This window comes from Lutra lutra, chromosome 6 (genome assembly GCF_902655055.1).
Source record: "Lutra lutra chromosome 6, mLutLut1.2, whole genome shotgun sequence".
Taxonomy (NCBI): Eukaryota; Metazoa; Chordata; class Mammalia; order Carnivora; family Mustelidae; genus Lutra; species Lutra lutra.
In genome coordinates, this window is record NC_062283.1 from 35,088,109 (window position 1) to 35,110,559 (window position 22,451).

Below are 22,451 nucleotides of genomic sequence, written 5' to 3' on the forward strand. Positions count from 1 at the left end.
GGTGGCTCCATCGTTAAGCATCTGCCTTCAGCTCAGGTCATGATCCCAGGGTCCTGGGATGGAGGCCTGCATTGGGCTTCCTGCTCAGTGGGGAGCCTGCTTCTCCCTCTTCCACTACCCTACTTGTGCTCCCTCTCTTGCTGTCAAATAAGTAAATATTAAAAAAAAAAAAACAACTACAATTACAATGAATGCCACAGAGGACAAAGCAGATCAAATGGAGCAGAGTTTGCCCCATCACGGGAATATCTCACCAGACCGACCGCAGACCACATCCTCACAGGACTTGGACTTGGTCAAGGGGCCCGTCTCACGAAGGCTGGGCAGAGAGAAGTGGGTGTTGGGGTGCAGTGGGAGGGGGAGCAAGGAAGAGAACTGTGTTTGATGTGAGTAGGCGAAGTTTACCTTCTGGGTCCCAAGAAGGTTGGCTGGGAGGGGTTGCTCCCGCAGAGCTGTCCCCAACTCGGTCCTCCACCAGGGGGTGCTCAAACTGAGGGCAGGGAGAAGACCAGGAGGGCGGAGAGAGAAAAGCTCATATCGTGGAGGGGCACCTGTGAGAAGAGGGAGCCAGATTCTCTGGTCTTGGGATGGATGTTCCGCTCAGGCCCTGAGGCTGTCGTCCGGCCTCAGCCCCCTAGAAGGGGAAGAGGTGCTGGGGAAGATGGCTCAGGACCCTGAGGCCACTGACCTGGCCCCAGGTGTGGTGAGCTGGTCCCTTGAGGGACTGAGCAGAGCCAGGTTGAAGTGAGGGACAGGCTGTGGAAGGGGGTGGAAGGGGGTGGGAGGGGTGGGGGGGGGTGGGGAGGGAGGTGGGGGTGGGGCTGGGTGGGTTGGTGGGCAGGCCCAGAACTCAGTGGAAAAGTTGGGAAGGCAGACACCTGCTCCTGCCCTGGAGATCTGCTTGGCTCACTGCCCTGTGCAGTGATATATTGCTCACATAGGGCCTCCCCAGACAGACCTTCCCTGACAGCCTGTCTAAAAGAGCTCTCCCAGTCCTTCTTCACAGCCTTACTCAGCGGAATTTTCTTCCCAGGGCTTAACACTGTCTGACATGACATTTGCTCGAATCATCTGAAATGGTCAAATAGCAGCCATTTCGTGTGGCTCAGCCTAAGGCTAAGTATTTGTTCATTGGTTTTCCATCTGCCTCCACAGTTAGAATGTCAGCTCCACGCGGGGGTGCAGCGGGGGGCATCTTTATCTGTTACATTTCAGTCACATCCCTGGCACCTGGGTCAGTCCAGGGCACTCAGTAAACCCTCAGTAAACACCGAATGGGTCACATTCACATTGACTGAATGAGTCTGTGGGCTGGGGTAAAGAGAGACTGGGGAGAGGGGGGCAAACCCCGAAACAGACTCTTGACTACAGAGGACACACGGATGATGACCAGAGGGGAGGGGGGGGGGGATGGGTGAAACAGGTGATGGGGATTCAGGAGGGCACGTGTATCGTGATGAGTACCAGGTGGTGTGTGGACGTGATGAATCACACTATTGCACACCTGCAACTAATATTATAATCTATGTTAACTAAGTGGAAGTTAAATGAAAACTTCAAAAAATTTTTTAAAGCTTGATAACAGAGTTGGATGTGAGTGGGAGCCGCCCAGGAAGCAGCTTCTGGGGCAGGACTGGGAGCAAGGGGCGGGGGTGCTGGGGCAGAGCAGTTGGGGGGGGTCTGGCACTGGGAGGCAAAGCTGGACAACACTTGCGGGGAGGGGAAGAACGTCTGGACAGCATCTCCCATGTGCCAGCCACTGAATTACACGCCTCTCCAGCCATCTCTCTCAGTCCTCGTGATGTCCCATGAGGTGGGTGTTATTGCCACTCCTGGTTTACAGACGAGGAAACTGAGGCTCAGGCAGGCTAACTTGCCCAGGGCTAGCTAAGTCAACAAGGCACATGTGCGACTTTCCCTCTGCATTTCCCTACCCCTTCTTTTTTTTTTTTTTTCCCCCCTACCTCCTCTTGATTTTGATTGTTTTGTGGAGTTTTGAAAGCCCCTTAGGAGCAGGGAACCTCTCAGAGCTGGAGCCCGAGTTCTTGGGGGCTCCCTAGCTGTTTCGTCCTGGTGGGACCCCAGACCCATCACGGTTTCTCATTTTGTAGAGGTCTCCTGGCCAATTGTGGTGAGGATTTGAGTGGCTGGCCCTGTATTTGGGACAGAGAGGCCTGTAGTGTTTGAGGCGTGGCTGGATTCCTGAGGCAAGATGGAGTCCAGGTGGCCAGGATGGAGGACATGGGCAGCCAGCCTCATTGTCCTGTGAGGCTTTTATCTCTGTTGAGAGTCATCAACCCCCCCCAAACCTATGCCCTTGCCCCCCACCTTGGCATCATTAGGGGGACAACAGTACAACAGCCTCTTCTCAGGGGCTGGCTGGGTGTTGGGCTGTCTACTTGGTAGTTGAATGCACAGCCTCTGGAAGACCACATCCACCAGCTTTTTGGTCATGTGTGACTTTGGGCCAATTACTTAACACCTCTGGGCCTCGGTCTCTCCATCTGGACAGAGCAGAACAGCCCTAACATCCAGGAGATGCCTAGTCCCATCAGCCAGGCCTTGGTGGTGCTCACAGGGGGCCCTGCACAGCTCTCTCCTGCTGGACTCCTCCGAGCACAGACAAGGCCATCTGTGACCGTGCTGGGTCAAGACAAAAACAAGACCGCTCCATAATCACGCCTGAAAACAGACAAAACAGGAATACCGTCCAGACCACAGAAATGATCAAACATCCCTTGTGTAGCTAATCTGAGGAAAGGTGCTTCTCTACCAATTATAGCTCTTGCCTCTTTCTGGTTGGCTCTCCTTCTAGGTAAGATTTATGATCCCCAACCATAGAATCACCTCTAACTTCCCGACAGCATCTAATCCAGATCAGTCTTGCTCGGGATGATATACTCCCAGGACTCTTCAGATATATTTGCCATGCTATCACTCTCACTTCACAATGGGGACGCTGAGACCTCTACAGAGAGGGGCAGCAGCTTTGCCCGGGGCCACACAGCTGGGAGCACAGAGTCAGGGTGGCAGCTCGGGTCCCCTTCCAAAGTGGGTTTCCTAACCTCCTTGATTCAGCCTTGATAGGGCAGAAACCAACATGACAACGTTGAGCCAGTATCTGGGAGAAGTGCAGAGGAGACTGGAGCTGAAAGAGAAGAAGAGTCTGGGGCCTCAGTGACCCACTGTGCTTCCTCTCCCATGTGTGAGTAGCCAGGCAGCCTCAGTTCCTCCAAAGTATTTCTCTCCCGAGGCCACGGCCACCTGGCTACTGAGTAAACACGGGTCAGCTGAGGCCCGAGGGGCGGGGTTGGGGGGGCACTATCATCGGACTGAGGCCTGAGTCACTTCCTGACCATTGCTTAAGAAGCATCCAGAGCCACAGCCTGAGTGGCCAGCTCGTGCCCTCGTGGGATTATATCCACTTGGGCAGGACCATTTCCCTGGTACCCCCACCTTTCTGGGTTCACCTCTGCCACACTCAGCTCTGTCCTTGTCCTGGGGACTGTGATCCTCATCCCAGAAGGAAGCCCTGAGTCTCCTGGACAATTCTGTCTTGCCTGCGCCCAGGGCCTGAACTCCAGCCCCCAGAACCTCATCCCAGCTTCAGAATCAGGATGCCCTTCCCTGACACCACCAACCTCAAAGGTCCCAAACTCCTGGAGCTGCCCCCCACCCTGCCCCAGGCTCATAGCCTCTTCCCTCTTCCTCCTGCAGTGTCTCAAGGCTAGAGGCAGGGGAGGGGCAGGGAAGAGGGTGGAGAATATTCCAGATACCCTCGTGTAGGATGTGCAGAGGGAGACCCAGTTTGATCTGTAGACATGTCCTCATGATGTGAGTGAGGAGGACCGTGTGAAATGCAGACCATTGCCTTTAAGAAGCAAGGCCTTTCAACTCAGAGACACTGCACAGACTTGAAGCCGAGAACATAGCCTCTAGAACCAGGGTCCGCTCACTTCTTCAACCCAGCTCTGCCCCTTAGCCACTGTGCAACCTTCAGCAAGTTACTTAACCTCTCTGTACCTCAGGTTCCTCATCCCTAAATTGGGCATAATCATAACACTGACTCAGAGACCTCTCACCAGGACTAAGTTGTATATGTAAAACCCTCATAATAATGACTGGCCCATGGCACGCACAAGTGTTCTGGAAAGGTTTTTTCACTTCGAATGGGCTGATTTCTTCCATTCATTCTCAATACAGCTTTTGATATCCTACTGTGTGCCAGATATGAATAAGGCAGATTCTCTGAAAGATACTCCTGTTGGGCATTACTGTAGGATCACCCTGCCACCCTCACCCTGTGGTGGTCTTCTAGACTGTGTGGGGGGAACTGGGGCCCAGGGTTTGGGGCCTGCAGACTCCCTAGTGAGGTCCCCCCTTGGTGTAGGCCACAAGCAAGTTCCTTTCCTTCTTCAAGACACCCTCCCTTTGATTAAGTGAAGCCAATGGTCCCCGCCCCTTCCACAACCCCTCCCCAGGCCAGTGAAGGGTCAGATAAGTCAGACCAGGCATGTGGACCCCTTATGGCCATTCTCTGTCCCAACCCCCTTTTGGGAGTCCTCCGTGATTTAATTTGAGCACAGAATCTCCCTTGGGCTGCACCAGCCCCCAGACATAGGTGGCAGAAGGCCCTGGCTTGTCATTGCCCTCATGCAGCTTCAGGAAGCCAGCAAAAAACCGTGCAAAACTGGAAATCTGAGCCTGGACTGGATAGTTGCTGATAGAATCACTTCTGGTAATTTTAGATATAAAAATATTGTGGTTATGTTTTAAAAGTAGTCCCTTATCTTTAAGCGATGAAAAAATATTGGATGAAATTACATGATGCCTGGTGTTGCATCAAAATGATGGAAACAAAATTGGCTAAGGGTTGCTATAATCGTTGAAGCTGAGGGACTGGGGTAACGCAGATTCCCTAGAACCTCACTATCAAAATGTGGTCCAGAGAGCCCCTGAGCCCGGGAGCCGGCACCTTCAGTGGTGAGCAGCATCGGGCTGTTTTGTCTACTTCGGTACTTTTGAAACTTCCCATAAGCAAAACGTTGTCGGGTTTCGTTTTGTTTTCCCAGTATTGTCTCCATTAGCCGCACCACGATCCTCCACGCAGATCTTCCCATCGAGTCCCGGGCCGGAAGGACCGGGACGGCCTTGTCTTCCCACCCTCACCAACCCCACCCCCGCCACGCCGCCCGCAGGAGCCCCCGGGCTCTACCCCGCCGCCGGCGACGCCCGCAGCACCCCCTCCTGCGGGGCAGCGCTCCTGACGCCCGGGCCGCGACTCCGGTCCCGGGTCCCACACCGCCGGGGCTGTCGGGGCAGGTCCGGGCGTGGCCGCACTCGGCGCACCTGGGCGAGCCGGCAGGTGGGACGCGCCGCGGGCCCGGGACCCCGCCCTCACGCGGGGGAGGAGCGGGCGGCGGGGCGGGGCGGGCCGGACCCGCGGGCGGGGGGCCGGACCCGCGGGCGGGGGGCCGGGTGCTGGGAGCCCGGCGGGCCGCGAACGCAGGCGCCGTGCTGGGGCCGCCGAGACTGGGGGCCCGGGATGAGCTTCACGCGGAAAAAGGGCTTCTACAAGCAGGACGTCAACAAGACTGCCTGGGAGCTGCCCAAGACCTACGTGTCCCCGACGCACGTAGGCAGCGGGGCGTATGGCGCCGTGTGGTGAGACCCCCGGGACAGCGCGCCGCTGGGGGGCGCCGGGTGCGCGCGGGGCGTCGGGCGGGACCTACGGCGGGCGCGCGGGCACCGGGGCGCAGATGGCGCCTCCCGACGACCCGGGCCCGGCCAGTGCACCTCTTCCCGGACACGCCTCGGGGTTGGGGGGATCCCCGTCTCCTGGGGGGCGCTCGGGGCTGCGCCCCCACCACCTTGAGCGAAGACCCCAAAGCCCCGAGTCCCGCCGGCTCGGAAGACTCTGGCGGAGGCTTTTCTGGGCTGAGCGCTTGGAGCTGGGAGGCCGCGACAGGGCATCGGAGTGGGAGCCAGAAGCCTCAGGCTGTGGCAGAGGCTGACCTGCGGCCACCGCTGGCGCCACCTCACTGTCCTCACCGGCTTTGTGGGGTCTCTGTGGCTTGAGTTAGGACTGGGTCTGGTTCCCCAGGACTTGAACCTTACAAGGGACCCCAGAGTTCATCAGGCAAATCCCCGTTGTTACAAGCGGGTACCCTGAGGCCCAAAGAGGAGGAAGTGTGACTTGCCAAGGTACACAGTGCCGGGCTCTGGATCTTGTTGGCCTGAACTTGGGTCTGACCCCGTGAAAAACTGCTCCCCTTTGCCCCCCCCACCTCCCCCACCCATCCCTCACTGCGTTTGAAGCTGCTCCCTTGCCTCCCAGGTGGTGGGTTCCCTTCCTCCCAGCCCAGCCCGCTGGCCAGGAGGGATTTTGGTGAGGATGGCCTGGGGTTCCCCAGAGTGGCCTGGGAGATAGCACTCGGGATATGGCGTGGGGGCTGCTGGGGTGGCAAGAAAGCCACAGCCTGCCAACCTGTGCATGCCCTCCAGCTCTGCCATCGACAAGCGGTCAGGGGAGAAGGTGGCCATCAAGAAGCTGAGCCGGCCCTTCCAGTCCGAGATCTTTGCCAAGCGGGCCTACCGAGAGCTGCGGCTGCTGAAGCACATGCAGCATGAGAACGTAGGCTGGGCCCCGGGGGCTCTGGGGGCCACTCTGGAGCAGGTGGGCGGGCGGGGGAGGGGCCCCATAAGGCTTCTGACTAGCTCCCCCCCCCAACCCCATGTGTGGTAGAAATGGCCTGAGAGGGTACAGAGAGCTCAGGACAGGGCCAGGAGAAGGAGAATCGCCTCCTGCCCCTCCCGCCCTTTTCCTCACCTCATTAAAACGAGGAGCCAGGACCTGCCCTGCCTACTTCCCAGGAAGGTTGCAAAGGTTTTTTTGGGCGGTGGAGCAAAATGAACTTTGGGAGGGGCAAACTTACTGTTTCCTCTCTGTTACGAAGAAGTGGGCACGGAGGTACTTGTGATTTTTTCTAGATCTTGGAGCTAGGACGCCCAGCATCCTGGCTGATGTAGCTTCCGCACGTGGCCCCAATAATAAGAAAAATAATTCTAGGTACTTGGGCACTTACTTTGTGCCAAGTGCTGTCCTCAGAGCTTTGCGGAAACGAACGTGTTACTCCTCACAACATCACAGGAGTCGAGTACTATTATTCCAAAGGACAGAAGGGGAAACCAAGGTACAGAAAGGCTAATAGGTTATATGGTCAGTCAGTGGCCCAGCTGGGAATTTGAACCCAGGCAGCCTGCCCCAGGCCTCAGTGCATAACCATTAGAATATCCCGTCTGATAGAAACAGCTGGGAAGACTAGCCACCCAGCGCTGGGCTTAACAACCAGTCTTTGCTCTGGGATACCTAGATTGGTAAAATAATGATTTCAAAATATTTTGCACAAATCTTAAGCCCCATTCCTCTTCAGCAGACGCCTCCCCAGGGTGACGTTTCCCCTGTCTCTGAACCAGCCCTTTGGCAGGCAAGGATGGATGTGGTGGAAGACCCAAGGTCAAGGGCAGGGAGCCTGCTGACTGGAAGGCCCCTTCCCTGTTCCCTCCTTGATTCCCTTCCCCACTTATGGTTGCCTACTCAAGTTGAGAGTGAGTTTGCACACCTGCCCTGAACCCCAGACTTGGGGGGCAATCACTGTGTACTGCAAGCTCGCTCCCAATTAAGGGGCTCTCTCTTCTGCCTCTGCCCTTTTTACTGTTCCCGAGAAGGCGGGGGACCTGCCTCCTGCCAGAGATGGTGTACCAGGAAATGGGGGGTAGTTGTGTGCGTGGCTGGGGCCCCAAGCGAAGCGGGGAGAGGGCTGTGGCGGCTGCCCAGCCTCACTGGCAACCTTTTCCCCAGGTCATCGGGCTCCTGGATGTCTTCACCTCAGCCTCCTCCCTGCGCAGTTTCCATGACTTGTGAGTCCGGCTGCGCTGGGTTCCAGGGCATTTGCGGGCCTTACTTGCTGCTCGGGAGCCAGCTGGGGGAGAGTCCAGATTCGCTCTTCTGCGCAGTAGGCTTCCTGTGCTGGGCTGTCCACCCCTCACCCCTGTGTAATTCTCTCTGGAGTTTCTTGGTGGGGGTTGGCGGGGGAGGGCTGGCAGGAAGAGGTGGGAGGGGCTCTGTGGGGTGCTTGCCTGCCAAGAGATATCTGCTCCTCTGCTTCTCTTATTACTCACTTTAATACCACCAAGACCTCATTGGCAGTCCTCACAGGGTCTGCACCAACTTACCTCGCCATTCCGTGGGGGCCCAGGTGTGGGTCTGGACCTTGGGGGTCTTCCTAGCAGGAAGCCTTGGCTGCTTCTGGCTGATGGGGTGTTTGACAGTCACACAGAACCAGAAAATTTAGTTGTTTAATGCACTGCTTTGCTACTGCAGTGCCTGGTCTAAAATGTAGGAAGCTTTGGGAAGGTGGACTTTTTTTTTTCTCGTTTTTTTCTCCCAGCCTCTATTTCAGATGCAGCTGAAGGTCCATTTGTTAGGATGCTTTTGTTTTAAATTTAATGCAGCAATTCTGAAGAGGTTTTTTTTTTTCCTATAAAGCCAGCTGCTGGGCTTAGCACTGGGCATTTAAAGTGGACCAGTTTCCCCTGCCCCCCGGGGGGGTTGGGGGTACAGTTCCTACAGGAAGACTCACAGAGGTGTGGTGGGTGCTCTAAGTATGGTTGGGTGCAGGGGACTGCATGCTGCCTTGGGGCTTTACAGAGGAGGCAAGGCTGAAACTCAGCCCCGAAGGATGAGTAAAGGTTCGCCTGAGGTGGGCGGTGCAGAAGGCATCCCAGGTAGGAGGAACTGAGTGGACAAAGGAACAACCACGTTGCCTGGGACTGGACTGTTAGGGGAATATGGGTAAGTTCAGTGTGACTCGCGAAGGCCAATGGCTGATTTGGTCAAGGGAAGAGTCCAGACTTGATCCCATAGGCAGCCTCAAGTCCACAGAGGATTTGAACGTTGGGTGAGTAGTCAGATCAGATTTAGGGGTGCACTTTAGCAGGGGGCAGGGAAACAGGGAGCAGCTCTAGAAGCAGAGAACGCCTGGAGAATGGCATTCCAGATCTGGATCTAACTAAGGTGGAGGTGATGGGAGGCTGAGAGTGGACCTGAGAACCTTCAGGAGATAGGACTGTCAAAGGGTCATATCTGTTGGGAGAGGGTGTGGCTGGGAGAGGGGCTGTAAGTCAGGATGCCAGGCTCCTGCTTGGAATACAAGGGGAAGGAAGAACAGATCTTAGGAGAAAGATGATGAGCTCTGTTTTGGACACAACTTTTGAAGAGCCTGTAAACGTTCAGATGTTTAATCAGCAGTTGCAAATAAATCTGGAAAATCAGGAAGCTCTGGGCTCAGCTAGAACACGATGCAATACTGTTGATGAAGAGATCAACAGAGAAATCTTGAGGGAGAGTCAGACTTTGCAAGAGGTCTGACAGGAAGAAAGGGAGCTGTGGGAGTGCCTGCTGGGCAGCCCTTGGTGAGAGTGGTCTGAGCAGTTTCCAAGGGGTGGGAGCAGATGTCAGGTTGTCAAGGGATTGGAAGTTAAGGCAGAGAGTCGAGAGGTTGAACCACTCTTTCTAGAAGTTTGGTTGGGGAGGGAAAGAGGGAGAAGGGGTGGCTCTTTGAAGAATCAAGTCAAGAGGTGGTGATACAAGCACATGAAGACTTTAGCAAGTTTGTCAGCCAAGAGGAGAGAACCTGGGTCCATGCGGAGGTGAAGGACAGCAGTGGGGAGGGGACCGTGCATGGAGCAGAGCCTCCGTGAGGGAGAGGGGATGATCAGGTAGAAGAAAGCTTCAGAAGATCACAGGCTTGGGGTGCTTTTGGCTCAGGTCATGATCCCAGGGTCCTGGGATCGAACCCCGAATCATCAGGCTCCCTGCTCCGTGGGGAGCCTACTTCTCCCTCTCCTTCTACCCCTCCGCCCTGCTTGTGCTCTCTCTCACATGTGTGCTCTTTCACTCTCTCTCTCAAATAAATCTTAAAAAAAAAAAAAAAAACATAGGCTCAAAGAGACGGCCTCCACCACATCCTTTTTTTTTTTTTTTTTTTTTTTTTTTTTTTTTTTTTTTTTTGGTAAATATTCCTTTTTAAACCCATCATCTTTTGTTCTGGACTTTGCCGTTACTACCTTGAGCAACAGCCATATTTTGCTGACCTTGACCTGTTTTGCAATCCCATCAGAGGGTGCTGTGGCTCAGCTACTCCTTCTTCCTTCTTCTGCCCTCCTGGAGGCTGTGGGATTACTTCCTTCTTGGAAGGGCAGACGTTTCTGGTGCTTTGTGGAGCTCTCCCAGCCGGGCATGACCCTCTGGGGGAGAAAATATTTGGACAGAAGCAGAAGGAAATGCTGGCAGGTCCTCCTAAGTCACAGCTGTGGCTTCCTGGGGTCAGGGGGGTGCAGCAGAGGAGGGCAAGGAGAGGGTGCCTTTGAAGAGAGGGAGCACAGCTCCATTTGGTTTTCCTGAGTACGTTCCAGCTAAAATGCTGATCCTGATCTCTGCCAGTGGGGGTCCACCGTGGCGGGCTGGGAGCCAGAAGCCCGGAAGCCATGTAGGGGGGTCTGGCTGGCTGCCGTGGGGTCAGGGCTGGCAAGAAGCTCTCATGCTTTGCAGCTACCTGGTGATGCCCTTCATGCAGACGGACCTGCAGAAGATCATGGGGATGGAGTTCAGTGAGGACAAGATCCAGTACCTGGTGTATCAAATGCTCAAGGGTCTCAAGGTGTGTGTGTGGCGGGGGAGAAGGAGGGGGCTGAAAGGGAGGAGAGGGGGCCGGGGAGGGAGGGGGGCGTTGGTGTTGAGACCTGAGGTTTGGGGAATGCCCGGCTGTCAGGGCTGGAAGAGCACAGTGGGACAGAGTGGGGGAGGTTTGGAGCTAGCCTGAAACGCCTGGGATGGAAGCCAGGCCTGGCTTCACGCTTGCTTCTCTCTCTCTCTCTTGCAGTATATCCACTCAGCTGGGGTCGTGCACAGGGTGAGTGCTTTCTCTGCGTTGATCCTCAGAGGGCCCTCCGCCCCGGAGAGATTCTGCGCAGCTGGGAAGGAGGAAAGGAGTAGGGAGGCGAAAGTCCTCTGGAGCCTGGAATGTGGATTTTGCAGACCCGGCCTTGGCCCAGGAAGGCCTGCTCAGAAGAATGCTGTGTTCTGGGGAACTTTCTGGATGCTGCAGACAAAGCGGGCCTTGAGCTGGGGGTCTTAGGCTCCGGGAATCGAGAGTATCTTAGAGCTGGCTGGGCCCGAGAGGACACCTAGGCCAGCCCCCTACTTTACACTTGAGGAGATGGACACCCAGAGAGAGGAAGGTAGACCAGCTCTTGTCTCTGCCTCTCAGCCCAGTGCTCTCTCTCTCCTCTCGTCTAGGACCTGAAGCCGGGCAACCTGGCCGTGAATGAGGATTGCGAGCTGAAGGTGAGCAGGTGGGGGCAGGGGCAGCCTGGTGTTGGGGTGGGAGCCTCCTGTGTGTGGCAACTCTTTCTCCCTGTGTCCCCTGAGCCGTAGATCTTGGATTTTGGGCTGGCCCGGCATGCGGACGCCGAGATGACGGGCTACGTGGTGACCCGCTGGTACCGGGCCCCTGAGGTGATCCTCAGCTGGATGCACTACAATCAGACTGGTCAGTGGCCCACTGCCCAGGGAGGGGCCGGGGGGCTTCTCTGGCTGCCTCTCCAGTACCGTTCTGGCTACTCTGGGTGGACTGACCCCCGGCTCAGCTGGGTCGGGTGACGCTTCCTCTCTCCGTCTGCAGTGGACATCTGGTCTGTGGGCTGTATCATGGCAGAGATGCTGACGGGGAAAACTCTGTTCAAGGGGAAAGATTGTATCCTTTGCTGGAAAAGCTAAACTGCACCCTGGGATTCACTCCTTCAACAGACACTCGATTAAATCTCTCTCTCTCTCTCTTTTTTTTTTTTTTTTTTGGTTAATGAGAAAGTGATACATGCTCCCTATAGAACGATTTTGTTTGTTTGGTTGGTTTTTGGAGCCCAACACGGGGCTTGAACCCACAACCCTGAGCTCAAGATCTGGGCTGAGATCAAGGGTTGGCCACTCACTCCATGGACTGACCATAGAACAGTTTTAAAATGCAGATGAGGGAATTGCTGGAAAGCAGCCACCTGCTGTTCCACTACCGTGTAGGAAAGACTTCACATGTTGGCACTGCGTGCTCTAACTGAGCGGCCCTGTGCACTGTGCGGGTGTTGAGAACATGTGGGTCTGCAGCACCGAACTCAGCGTGAGGGTAGGGGACGGTGACCAAGAGACTGATGTGAGGGTGGCTGACTGGCTGGGATGGGAGCCTGGAAGGCAGCGCCTCCAGGAGCATCTGTGGGGAAGGACCCTTAACCCAGTCTGGAGGGTGGGAAGCCTCCCGGAGACCTGCACCTTCTCCTGAAAGCACCCCGGGTGCCTGGGGGTGGGGGTGGGGAGTGATGGAAGGGCGGTGGGAAGGACAGCCCGAGATCCACCAGCAGAGTGAGGCAGAGCCTTAACCTGCTGCCAAGACCTGGACCAGCTGTCCCAGATCCTAAAAGTGACCGGAGTGCCAGGGGCAGAGTTTGTGCAGAAGCTGAACGACAAAGCAGTGAGTGGCAGATGGGTCTAAGTTGGCCTAGGCTTCTGCACTTGGCCAACTGGGGGTCATGTGGGCTCTAGGCCATTGGGAAGAAGGCCTCACTGGCCCCCTCCTTTTGCCCTGGCAGGTGCTCTGCCTTCCTCCCACTTTGGACTTTGCCCTGAACCTTTGGCCCAGCTCTGGGGCTTTTTTGGAGTCCCTGCCCTTTACCCCAAGGCCTAACCCCTGAGAGGCTGACCTTGGGGGATCACTCACTGCTCCTCTGTCTTCCAGGCCAAATCCTACATCCAGGCCCTGCCACAGAGTCCCAAGAAGGATTTCTCTCAGCTCTTCCCACGTGCCAGTCCCCAGGGTGAGTGCTGGGTCCTGGCTGTGATGAGGGGTAGCTGCAGCCTGGCCCAACCACTGGGCTCTCCCAGGCCTGGGGCGTGAGCTTCCTGCTCTGTCGCCGCAGCCATAGACCTGCTGGAGAAGATTCTGGAGCTGGATGTGGACAAGCGCCTGACGGCTTCGCAGGCCCTTGCCCACCCCTTCTTTGAGCCCTTCCGAGACCCCGAGGAGGAGACAGAGGCCCCGCAGCCATTTGATGATTCCTTAGAACATGAGAAACTCACGGTGGATGAATGGAAGCGTAAGAGCAGGGGGCTTTGGGGGTTCTGGTCTATCTCTTCTTTGCCCCCCTCTGTCTCCAGACCTGGCCTCAGCTGGCCCGCCACCCTCCCAGATACCTGCTGCCACCCCCTCTCTGAGCAGATACTGTCTCCTGTGTGCACTGCTTGCTCCCTGAGCTGACCTCTGCTCCGCATTTTGTCGGGGGGAGAGGGGCTTTCTCTTGCCCTTGGCCTCCTGAACACACCTTGAGCCAGCCTGTGTGTTTCGCAGAGCACATCTACAAAGAGATCGTGAACTTCAGTCCCATTGCCCGGAGGGACTCACGGCGCCGCAGCGGCATGAAGCTGCAGTGAGCTGTCTAGCTGGACCCCTGGCTGAGCCCAGGGACCACCCTTGGCACCACCTGCCGGGGATCTTGCCACTAGGACTGATGCCTGCTGGTCCCTAGGACAGGTCCGGCCCTTCTGGGATTATCCTCTTCTGGGGTGGAGGAGAGAGGGACCTGGTCCTGCTGTAAGAAACAGACCTTGTAGCTGCAGAATTCAGAGATGTTGGTTGGGAGAAAATAGCTCTGATCACAACCAGCCACATTAAATCGTCCATCTGGAGACTCGCCCACGTGTGGGGTCCTTCCTTGGGGCTGGAGTGGGGCTGGGGGGGGCGGGCTGAGCCGGGGCAGGGGGCCGTGTGGTGGTGGTGTATTGGTTTGCTGAGGCTGCTGGGACAAATCACTACAAACTAGGCTTGAAACAACAGAATCATATTCTCCCACAGTTCTGAAGGCCGGAAGTCTGAAATCAAGGTGTCGGCAGGGCCATGTTTCCTCTGAAGGTTCTAGAGCAGAATCCTTCCTTGCTTCTTTTCAGCTTCTGGTGGCTGCTGGCCTCTGGTGTGCCTGGCCTTGTTGCCGCCTCCCTCCAGTCTCTGCCTCTGTTCTCACAGGGCCCCTTGCCCTCCATGGAGCTCTGTCTGTCCCATCTGTCCTTATAGGAACACCAGAGATTGAACCGAGGGCTCACCTTCCTCCAGCAGGACCTCATCTCCGTCCTTACTCATTATATCTGCAAAGACCCTGTTTTCAAATGAGGCGACATTCTGAGGTTCCCGGCCAACACAGATTTTGGGAGGACACCATTTAACCCCCTACAGATGGCCACGAGGGAGGGGCCCCTTTCCTGGGCCCTGGGCTCTGTTGCAGAGCCAAACGTGTCTGGCTGCTAAATTAAGGGAGTTGCAGAGAGAGCTGCAGCTGGTGAGCGGTGGCACGCAGGTTATTTTGGGTGAGTGATAAGCAATCAAGATACGAAACAATAGCGGGCTTGGGGGCTGGGAGCTGCAGAAGGCAGAAATGGGCTTTTTCCAGACTTTATGGAAAAACAGTTCTACTTCCGCCCCCTCAGGAATGGTGCATCTCTCCTGAGCTTTAACCTGACAATGGCTAGGATTTCTCTGTTTGCATATGAAAAGCTTTGGTAGAACCAACTCCCAGGTACCTGTAGTTCTGGCCCTGGGTGCCAGGGGCCTGGTTAAAATTCAGCTTCCTGGGCGCTACACCAGAGATTCTGACTTGGCAGGGTATGGGACCGAGGTTGGAGAACATCTGAATGAAGACCCCCTCCCCCAAGCCCAGGGATTCTGATGTATATCAGACCATATTTAGGAAGACATTTAGTTGTCCGTTCCATTTAGTTGCCTAAATCAGCAGCGGACAGTGGGAGTCTGGGGCTCACATGGGCTTCACACTCATTTTACAGATGGTAAAACTGAGGTCCGCACAGCACTTTTAGGACAGTGAGACTGTTCTGTATGATACTGTCATGGTGGACACATGATATATGTGTTAGTGACAACCAGTGGACCCGTCCACCACTGCCACCCTTAGTAACAACATATCCATATTGGTTCAGCTCTTGTAACAAATGTCCCACACTGATGCAAGTTGTGAATAATGGGGGAACTGTGAGGCATAGGGTACGAGCCCTGTTGGGAGGGAGTGTATGGAACTTTCTGTACTTTGACACAGTGTTCTGCAAACCTAAAATTGTTCTAAATAATAATGTCTATTAAAAAAAAGGAGCTTGAGGCCCCAGAAGGTTGGGGTCACTTACCTGTAGCTGGAAAGTGATTGTAGGCAGGATTTGAAGCCAGCAGCCTTGACCACTGTGATCTTAACCCATGCTTGGATTCAACGGTGGCCCAGCCTTCCATACCTTCTGGCCTGCCTCTCTGAGCTCCTTTACTGCCTCTCCGTAGAATCTGCTTTGTCTCCCACAGAGTGACCCTGCTGTCAAGGAGGGAGGGGCTGGCCATGTCCTGCAGTAGCCCTGTCCTCCCGAGGTTACTAAACTGCCCCAAGGTTACTAAACTGCCCCAAGTCCCAAGCCAAGATCCCTCAGTTAAATCCTTTAGCCTCCTTAGACATCACACTGATCCCAAGAACAAATTCCATTCTTGTCGGCCTGGCATTCAAAGCCCCTTGCCTCCTCTAACATCATACAACCCCACTGCCTCCCATGTTCCTTATCCCAGCGAAGATAGCCAGAACGCCAGTCCTGGAACACACCATGAGGCTCACCCTGCATGTGAATAGGTTAAAGGTTCTGACAAGTCCCGCAGCAAAGGGGTCTGCTCAACATTGTTTAATCCAGAACTTCCCAAATGTACCTAACCTTAGAACCCCATGTGCTCCTGAGAGCCATCACACACCAAGCCCTCTTTGCTCAGAGCAGCCCAGTGCAGCCCAGTGCACAGGTCCCAGTACTCTCCAGATGGGCCTGGAGCTTCCTTCAGAGCATCTGCCTGGGAGGTCCTCCCCTCCTCCCAGGAAAATCCTCCCTGTCCTTCAAGGCTTTGCCTCAGGCTGCCATCCAGGAAGTAGTTCTCCACAATCCTCCCTTGAGAATGGGTATTTCCCTCCCTCTGCCCCAAGCTCCTGTGGACAGCATTTACCTTTGTGTGTGGTTCTGCCTCCCATCCCCACTGCACCCTGCGAGCCTGGAACAAATATCTATGAATGAATGAATGAATGCACGAATAAATGGATGACGTCCCGGGGTCCTGTCGATCATTTCTCTGCCCTGACCAGACCGCACGCATGCTATCACGGGTAGCGAAGAACATAGCAGGAAGCAGAAGTGAGTAGTCCTGGCCTGTCTCTTCGAGGGGCTCCCCTGAAAATTTCTAGGGTTTCAGACTCCCAGGTCTTTCCCTCATCATCCCTCAGTGTCCCTCCAGTCCATCCCCCCATCCCCGAATTAACCTTTTACGTTACTTCCTTACAATGATCTCAAACCTGGGAGGGTTACCTGTAGGGAGGCGAGTTGCTGAGCAGTGGGAAGGAGTTCCTGCGTTCAGGCCTCCCCCTATGGGCACATGGCCAGAGTCACAGGAAGTGAGTCCAACTCTAGGCTGACTGGAGGATCTGGGCTCAGTTACTCTTGGAGTTGGCATGCAGGACCTCTGACAAGTCTTGGGTCTCCTGCTCCCAATGGGGGACAAGGGTGGGATCCGCCCTGTGGCAGGTAGGGAAGCTTAGAAGTTCTTGACAGAGATCAGGAAGCTAAATTCAGGGACAGGAGACAGTTGAGTAAGAGAATCTCTGTCCTGGATTTCCTCCTTCGAGTCCTTGTATGATAATGCTACTCTTCTACTAAGACCATGGGGGCCTCAGCTGGGGCCTGGCCGCTGTGTCCCCCACAGCAGGGCTTGCCTGGCATGTTAGCGGTGGCAGCTCATGGGAGGCAGAGACGGAGGAACCACCCTTGCAGGGAAGAGTCCGGGGTGCATCCGTGCCCCAGTGCTTACAAGCCCAGAGGCTTGTTTGCAAGGGGGAATGGCTCAGCTTTCATCCAGGGCCCAAAGAAGTGGCTTTTGTTCTCCACCAGGGTGTGGGAGACTTGCTCCTGAGGACGGAAGGATCTTCCCACCTCTTCTCCCCACTCTTGGCTTTTGTGTCCTTAAATTCAGTGGAAACAATTCCCTAAGAACCATTGCTGGAATGCTTTGGGCTCTGTCCTCATCCCCCCGCTGAATCCTCCTGTGACTTAAGGTAGGAAGCTAATGATTTTCTCCTTTTCCACAGTGGGTAGCAGAGACCCAATACCATTCCATCAGATTGAAGCTCTCAGGGAGACTTCCCCGGGGAGGCCTCACCCCTGCCCTCCCCACCTGGAGATTTCCTGGAGAAGGGACAGTGCCTGCTGGAATTCTGATCTGGTTCCTCCCACAGGAACTGAACCTCTGCCCTTGCTCTGGGCCAGGGTCCATGAGGCCACTCTGGGCAAGGGGTAGGAGGGTGGGGGAGACTCATGACCATTTTCTGTGCCCCGGATCCTGCCTCAAAACAATATTTTCGTATGCCTAAAACGAAATACACAGGATTACAAAGGAAAGCTGGTTATGTTGAAATATAGTTGTGAAAACATTTAAGTGTGTGATGTTGTAATTCATGGGTTTCTTTATGGACGCATTAAATAACAAGATCTGGCTAGGACCCTGATAAACTACAAATTTGAAATAGAAATGTGCGTATATGGTGTTTCAAGAGAACTACAGCAACTATAAAGGGAGACGGAAAGCTCTGTGCTTCCTACCAACATCGCTACGACAACCATAGTCTTCAGAACCGAGGGCATGGATATCAGTGGAAGGAAAGTGATAATACCTTTCAAGCCAAGTTCATGGACTCTGAATTACCACATGTGGTCTGTGGTTGGTGCACCCCAGTTAAAAGACCTTGTCTTGATACTAAAATGTGACTGTGGGTACCCTCTGTTATTTTTTTTTTTTTAAAGCTTTATTTATTTGACAGACAGGGATCACAAGCAGGCAGAGAGGCAGGCAGAGAGAGAGGAGGAAGCAGGATCCCCGCTGAGCAGAGAGCCCAATGCGGGGCTCGATCCCAGGACCTGGGATCATGACCTGAGCCAAAGGCAGAGGCTTTAACCCACTGAGCCACCCAGGTGCCCCAGCCCTCTGTTATTTCTTAACTGACCCCCTCCACCCTGCCACCATCCCCAACCTTCCCCCGCACCCTGTCTTCTGTCTTGTATAATCACAGAGGCAGGTTGGAAACACATCACATCTGCACCTGGAAGCCTACAACACGTTTTAGCCCCCCATTTCCTGTGTCTCCCCCCCTCACTGTCCAGGTAGGAATGGGTCTGACTGGGGCATTTTGCTAGGGATTTGGCTGAGGCCTATCTTGTTTGTGAACTGCTTGTACTTCTCCCATTCCCACTCCCCAGCATTTCCTCTAAATCATTTTATTGACGAAGACATTGGGACCCAGAGTAGAGATTGGGCCCAGGCCTCCTACTTACCACCACAACTCCTACCAGCTCCAACCATTGCATGAGGATGTTTTGAGATCTGCAGAGCCGGCTCTGTCCCCCCAGCCACCACAGGCATAAAGAGAGCCAGGCCTAGAGACAGGTTTGTGTTAACTGGCCAAAAGAAGAAGCTACCAGAAAAAAACATTTGTTTTTATCTTTTTTTCTCCAAAGATCTCATCTTTGGGAATATTTGGTACGATTCTGGGAAAAGAAAATGTTGGGAGGGAAGTACATCTGAGAAGTGGTATGGCTTCTCCTGGACAGAAAGAGGCAAAGGCCTGTTAGTCCCCATAGTCTTTTGAGACTGTGACCAGCTCCCTGTCAACACCCTGGCTAAAATCAGGAGGAGACTGCTGAATGCACTCAGGGAGCCTTGACCCCAGACACAGGGCTCCTAGTCTTGGCGGAAATTCCTGTGACCCAAGTATGTCATGTGGCGTGAGAACCACAGACCTGAAAGAGCCCGGTGGACTGGGACAGAAGGCTTCTGTGACAGACACAGTTGGTTTTCTACCCTTCATCTACATACCTTTCTTCCTTAAAGAACCCATATTTTGTTCAGGCTGCAACTTGCACAGGAAAGTGGGCCTCTCCTCCAGCCCCAGATGGCGACCCATGATTGTTCTATACCAAGTGAGCTAATGTTCTCTTTGCTACTTACTGGTTTAGGACCCAGTTCTAACTAAGAGGACCTAGGGAAAGCCTGGGAAGGAGATCCAGGTGGTCTGTTCCTGCTCTCTGCCCTAAAGATAGTTTTATGATCTCTGGAGCTCTGGCAGCCATTCTGTGACAATGAGGAAACAAGCCCAAGGATAAAAAGTCCATACACTGAGGATGATAAAATATAGGGATAACAAGATCTCGATTTCTTGGAGACATCAGAAAGCTGTGAAACCCCTCCAGGGACTGCCCGCCTCCAGGATTCTTCTTATGTAAAATAGCTGAAGGCACCATCACTCAAAGATTCTCCTATGTGTAAGTCACATGTTTTTAACTAATGCAGCATCTCTTTGATTTTAGGTACAGGTTATCAGAGGCATTTTCCTTGTGTTGTGGGATCCATAAGATCCCAGAAGTTTTGTGTAGTTCTAAGGAAGAGCCCAATGAAGACTACAATCGAAATTTCCTCCAGCCCAATAGAATAGAAGCTCCAGCTTCGTCCAGCCTCTCCTTTTTGTCCTCAGAAGAAGAGCAGGACCTGTTTCTAATGCTGCCCTTTCCCTGCATGCGACATGAGTTAAGCCTTGGGCTCTGGAGGCACACTGCCTGCTGCTCTGCCACGAACCAGCCATGTGACCTTGGGCCTCAGTTTCCTCACCTGTAAAATGAAGTTAATATAAGGAAAGCATTCGCAACAGTGCCGACCCATCACTGAACATTAACTATTATTTTTAGTATTTTTTTCTACCACATCCTCCTTCTTCCTTGCTGACCCCACCTTCCTGACATCTTCCCTTCCTCCTAAGCAGCACTTTTCTGGGCTCACATACTCTCCTTCACATTAAATCCTCCCTCAGTAGGTCCTCAAGGGTCTAGGTCCCGGTGGTTCCTGGCTGTGGAGGTGAAAAGAGGGGCTTTGCATACAAAAAGCCCCAGGGTTAAAAGAAAGAGAACAGCATTTTGGGAAATGGCTCACTTGATGGGGAGGTGGTGGTGTTGGCAAGTTTGAAATCTGTAGGGCAGGCTGGCAGCTGGAAATCCAGACAGGATTTCTAGATCAGTCTTGAGGCAGAATTCTTTTTCTCTGGAAAACTTCAGTCTTTGCTCTGAAGACCAGTCAACTGATTGGATGAGGCCCACCCACACCAGGGAGGCTAATCTGCTTTACTTAAAGACAACTGATTGTAAATGTTAATCACTTCTAAAAATTCTTTGAGGGCGGCTCGGTTGGTTTAGCATCTGCCTTCAGCTCCGGTATGATCTCAGGGTCCTGGGACTGAGCCCCACATCAGACTCCCTGCTCAGCTGGGAATCTTCTTCTCCCTCTCACTCTCCCTCTATGTTCTCCCTCTCTTTTTCTGTCTCTCTCAAATAAATAAATAAAATCTTAAAAAAAAAAAAGTCTTCAAAGCAGGGACATCTGGATGGCTCAGTCAGGAGAGAGCATGGGACTCTTGATCTCGGGGTTGTGAGTTTGAGCCCCACACTGGGAAGAGACACTACTTAAAAAAACAAATAAATAAAAATTTAATTTAAAAAATATAAATTCTTCATAGCATCATCTAGACTAGTGTTTAAACAAACAACTGAGCACATAACCTGGCCAAGTTGGGTAAGTGCATACAGGGAGCACCATAAATGTTAGTCTTTTCCACTATGGTCATGGTTGTACCAGGAGGTCCTCAAAATTGTGTCATGATGATGGCAGTACTCTTGGGGATACAAGGAACCACAAGCCACAGTAGGTATGTTGGTAGATAGGTTGCGTAGGTATCTCACAAAACCATGGAGCTGCACTGTGCCCATTTGACTCCTCACCCAATGGAAGGATCCAGAACCTTCAGTGCATGTAAACATTCCCCAAGAAATGGATCTTGAGGAATCCTTCACTCTCTTCTTTCTGTGGAAAGGAAGAAAGTTTTCCCACTGGTTTTCTTCATCTTTGAAGACAGTGGAGGGCTTGGAGCAATACGTCAGAAAGCATTAAATTTCTCATCTTCAGCAACCATTTCACATTTGGTAAGAACTGCATATTCATGAGGCTACGCAGCCCAGTAGGAGCCAGATTCAGCTCAGTTTTCCTGGAAATCAGGAAATCAATCAAGCTGCCAAACTGAGAGGTCTGCATTGTGAAATACTGCTAACATTCCAGAAAGTTGTTTTAAGTGAGAGTTATTTTTAAAAAGGAAATTCTTTCTCTCTCTCTCGCTCTTTCTCGATTTTTCTCCTCTCCCTCCCTTCCTTCCGGCACTTTTTAAGTTAGTGCTGCCCACTGTTCCGCTACTTCTTCTAGTATGTTCAGGCTAGGCATGAGTTTTTAAAAAGTACATGGGAGGGGGGCACCTGGGTGGTCCAGTTGGTTAAGCGTCTGCCTTCGGTTCAGGTCATGATCCCAGGGTCCTGGGATCAAGTCCCGCATTGGGCTCCCTTCTCAGCAGAAAGCCTGCTTCTCTCTCTCTCACTCCCCCTGCTTGTGTTCCCTCTCTTGCTTTGTCTTTCTCTCTCTGTGTCAATTAAATAAATAAAATCTTTAAAAATAAATAAAAGTAGGTGGCATGAATTATGGATCTCTCTGTCTCTCTCTGACACCTTTCCTTTGTTTCCACTAATTGGACCCTCCTCTGCTTGTGGTAATCCATGTGCTTTTGTCCATGCTTGTTCCCCACTGTTTCCTGTGCTTTTTGACAGTGAAACTATGACTTCAGCCACCTCCTTTAGATTCAGGAATAAAAGGATTCCAAAAAACATTCTCTGTGTCCAGTATCAAGCTGTAGCTGGGGAGGGGAAAAAAAAAATAAAAAATAAAAAATAAATATATATATATATATATGTGAGTGTGTGTGTGTGTGTGTGTGTGTGTCTGTGTCTGTGTTGTATCTCTCTATACATGTATTTTACCTATACAAATATGTATATACATAATTATAAAATAAACTTTTAATAACAGAATAGTTTTAGATTTCCAAAAAAGCTGCACAGAGAATACAGAGAATCCCCATATACCTGGAACCCACTTTTCCTATTATCTTACATTAGTATGGTACCTTTGTTACAACTCATTAACCAATACTGACATCTTATTCTTTTTTTTTTTTTTGAAGAATTTTTACTTTTTAAATAAGCTCTACACCCAACATGGGGCTTGAACTTACAACCCTGTGATCAAGTGTCGCGTTCTGTTCCAGTTGAGCCAGCCAGGCACCCCTAATACTGGTATATTATTCTTAACTGAGGTCTGTATTTTATTCAGGTTTCCTTAGTTTTTCCTAATGTT

The 22,451-nt window shown here is 53.0% G+C and overlaps 1 protein-coding gene and 1 long non-coding RNA gene across 2 annotated transcripts; one reads left to right on the top strand and one right to left on the bottom strand.

Moving 5' to 3' along the window:
• The first annotated feature begins 5,431 nt into the window (after positions 1–5,431).
• On the top strand, positions 5,432–13,794 carry MAPK13 (mitogen-activated protein kinase 13). The gene is made up of 12 exons (XM_047734748.1): positions 5,432–5,664; positions 6,505–6,634; positions 7,862–7,920; positions 10,613–10,721; positions 10,944–10,973; positions 11,360–11,407; positions 11,498–11,612; positions 11,745–11,816; positions 12,502–12,581; positions 12,846–12,924; positions 13,027–13,203; positions 13,455–13,794. The coding sequence occupies exons 1-12, from the start codon at positions 5,546–5,548 to the stop codon at positions 13,535–13,537; spliced, it is 1,101 nt and encodes a 366-aa protein (XP_047590704.1). The 5' UTR covers positions 5,432–5,545; the 3' UTR covers positions 13,538–13,794.
• Positions 13,795–14,920: 1,126 nt separating this feature from the next.
• LOC125103019 (uncharacterized) lies at positions 14,921–22,175 on the bottom strand. The gene is made up of 3 exons (XR_007128260.1): positions 22,164–22,175; positions 18,829–18,831; positions 14,921–15,053 (listed from the first exon to the last, which is right to left on the bottom strand). It is a non-coding gene; the product is annotated as an uncharacterized LOC125103019 (long non-coding RNA).
• Positions 22,176–22,451: the final 276 nt, after the last annotated feature.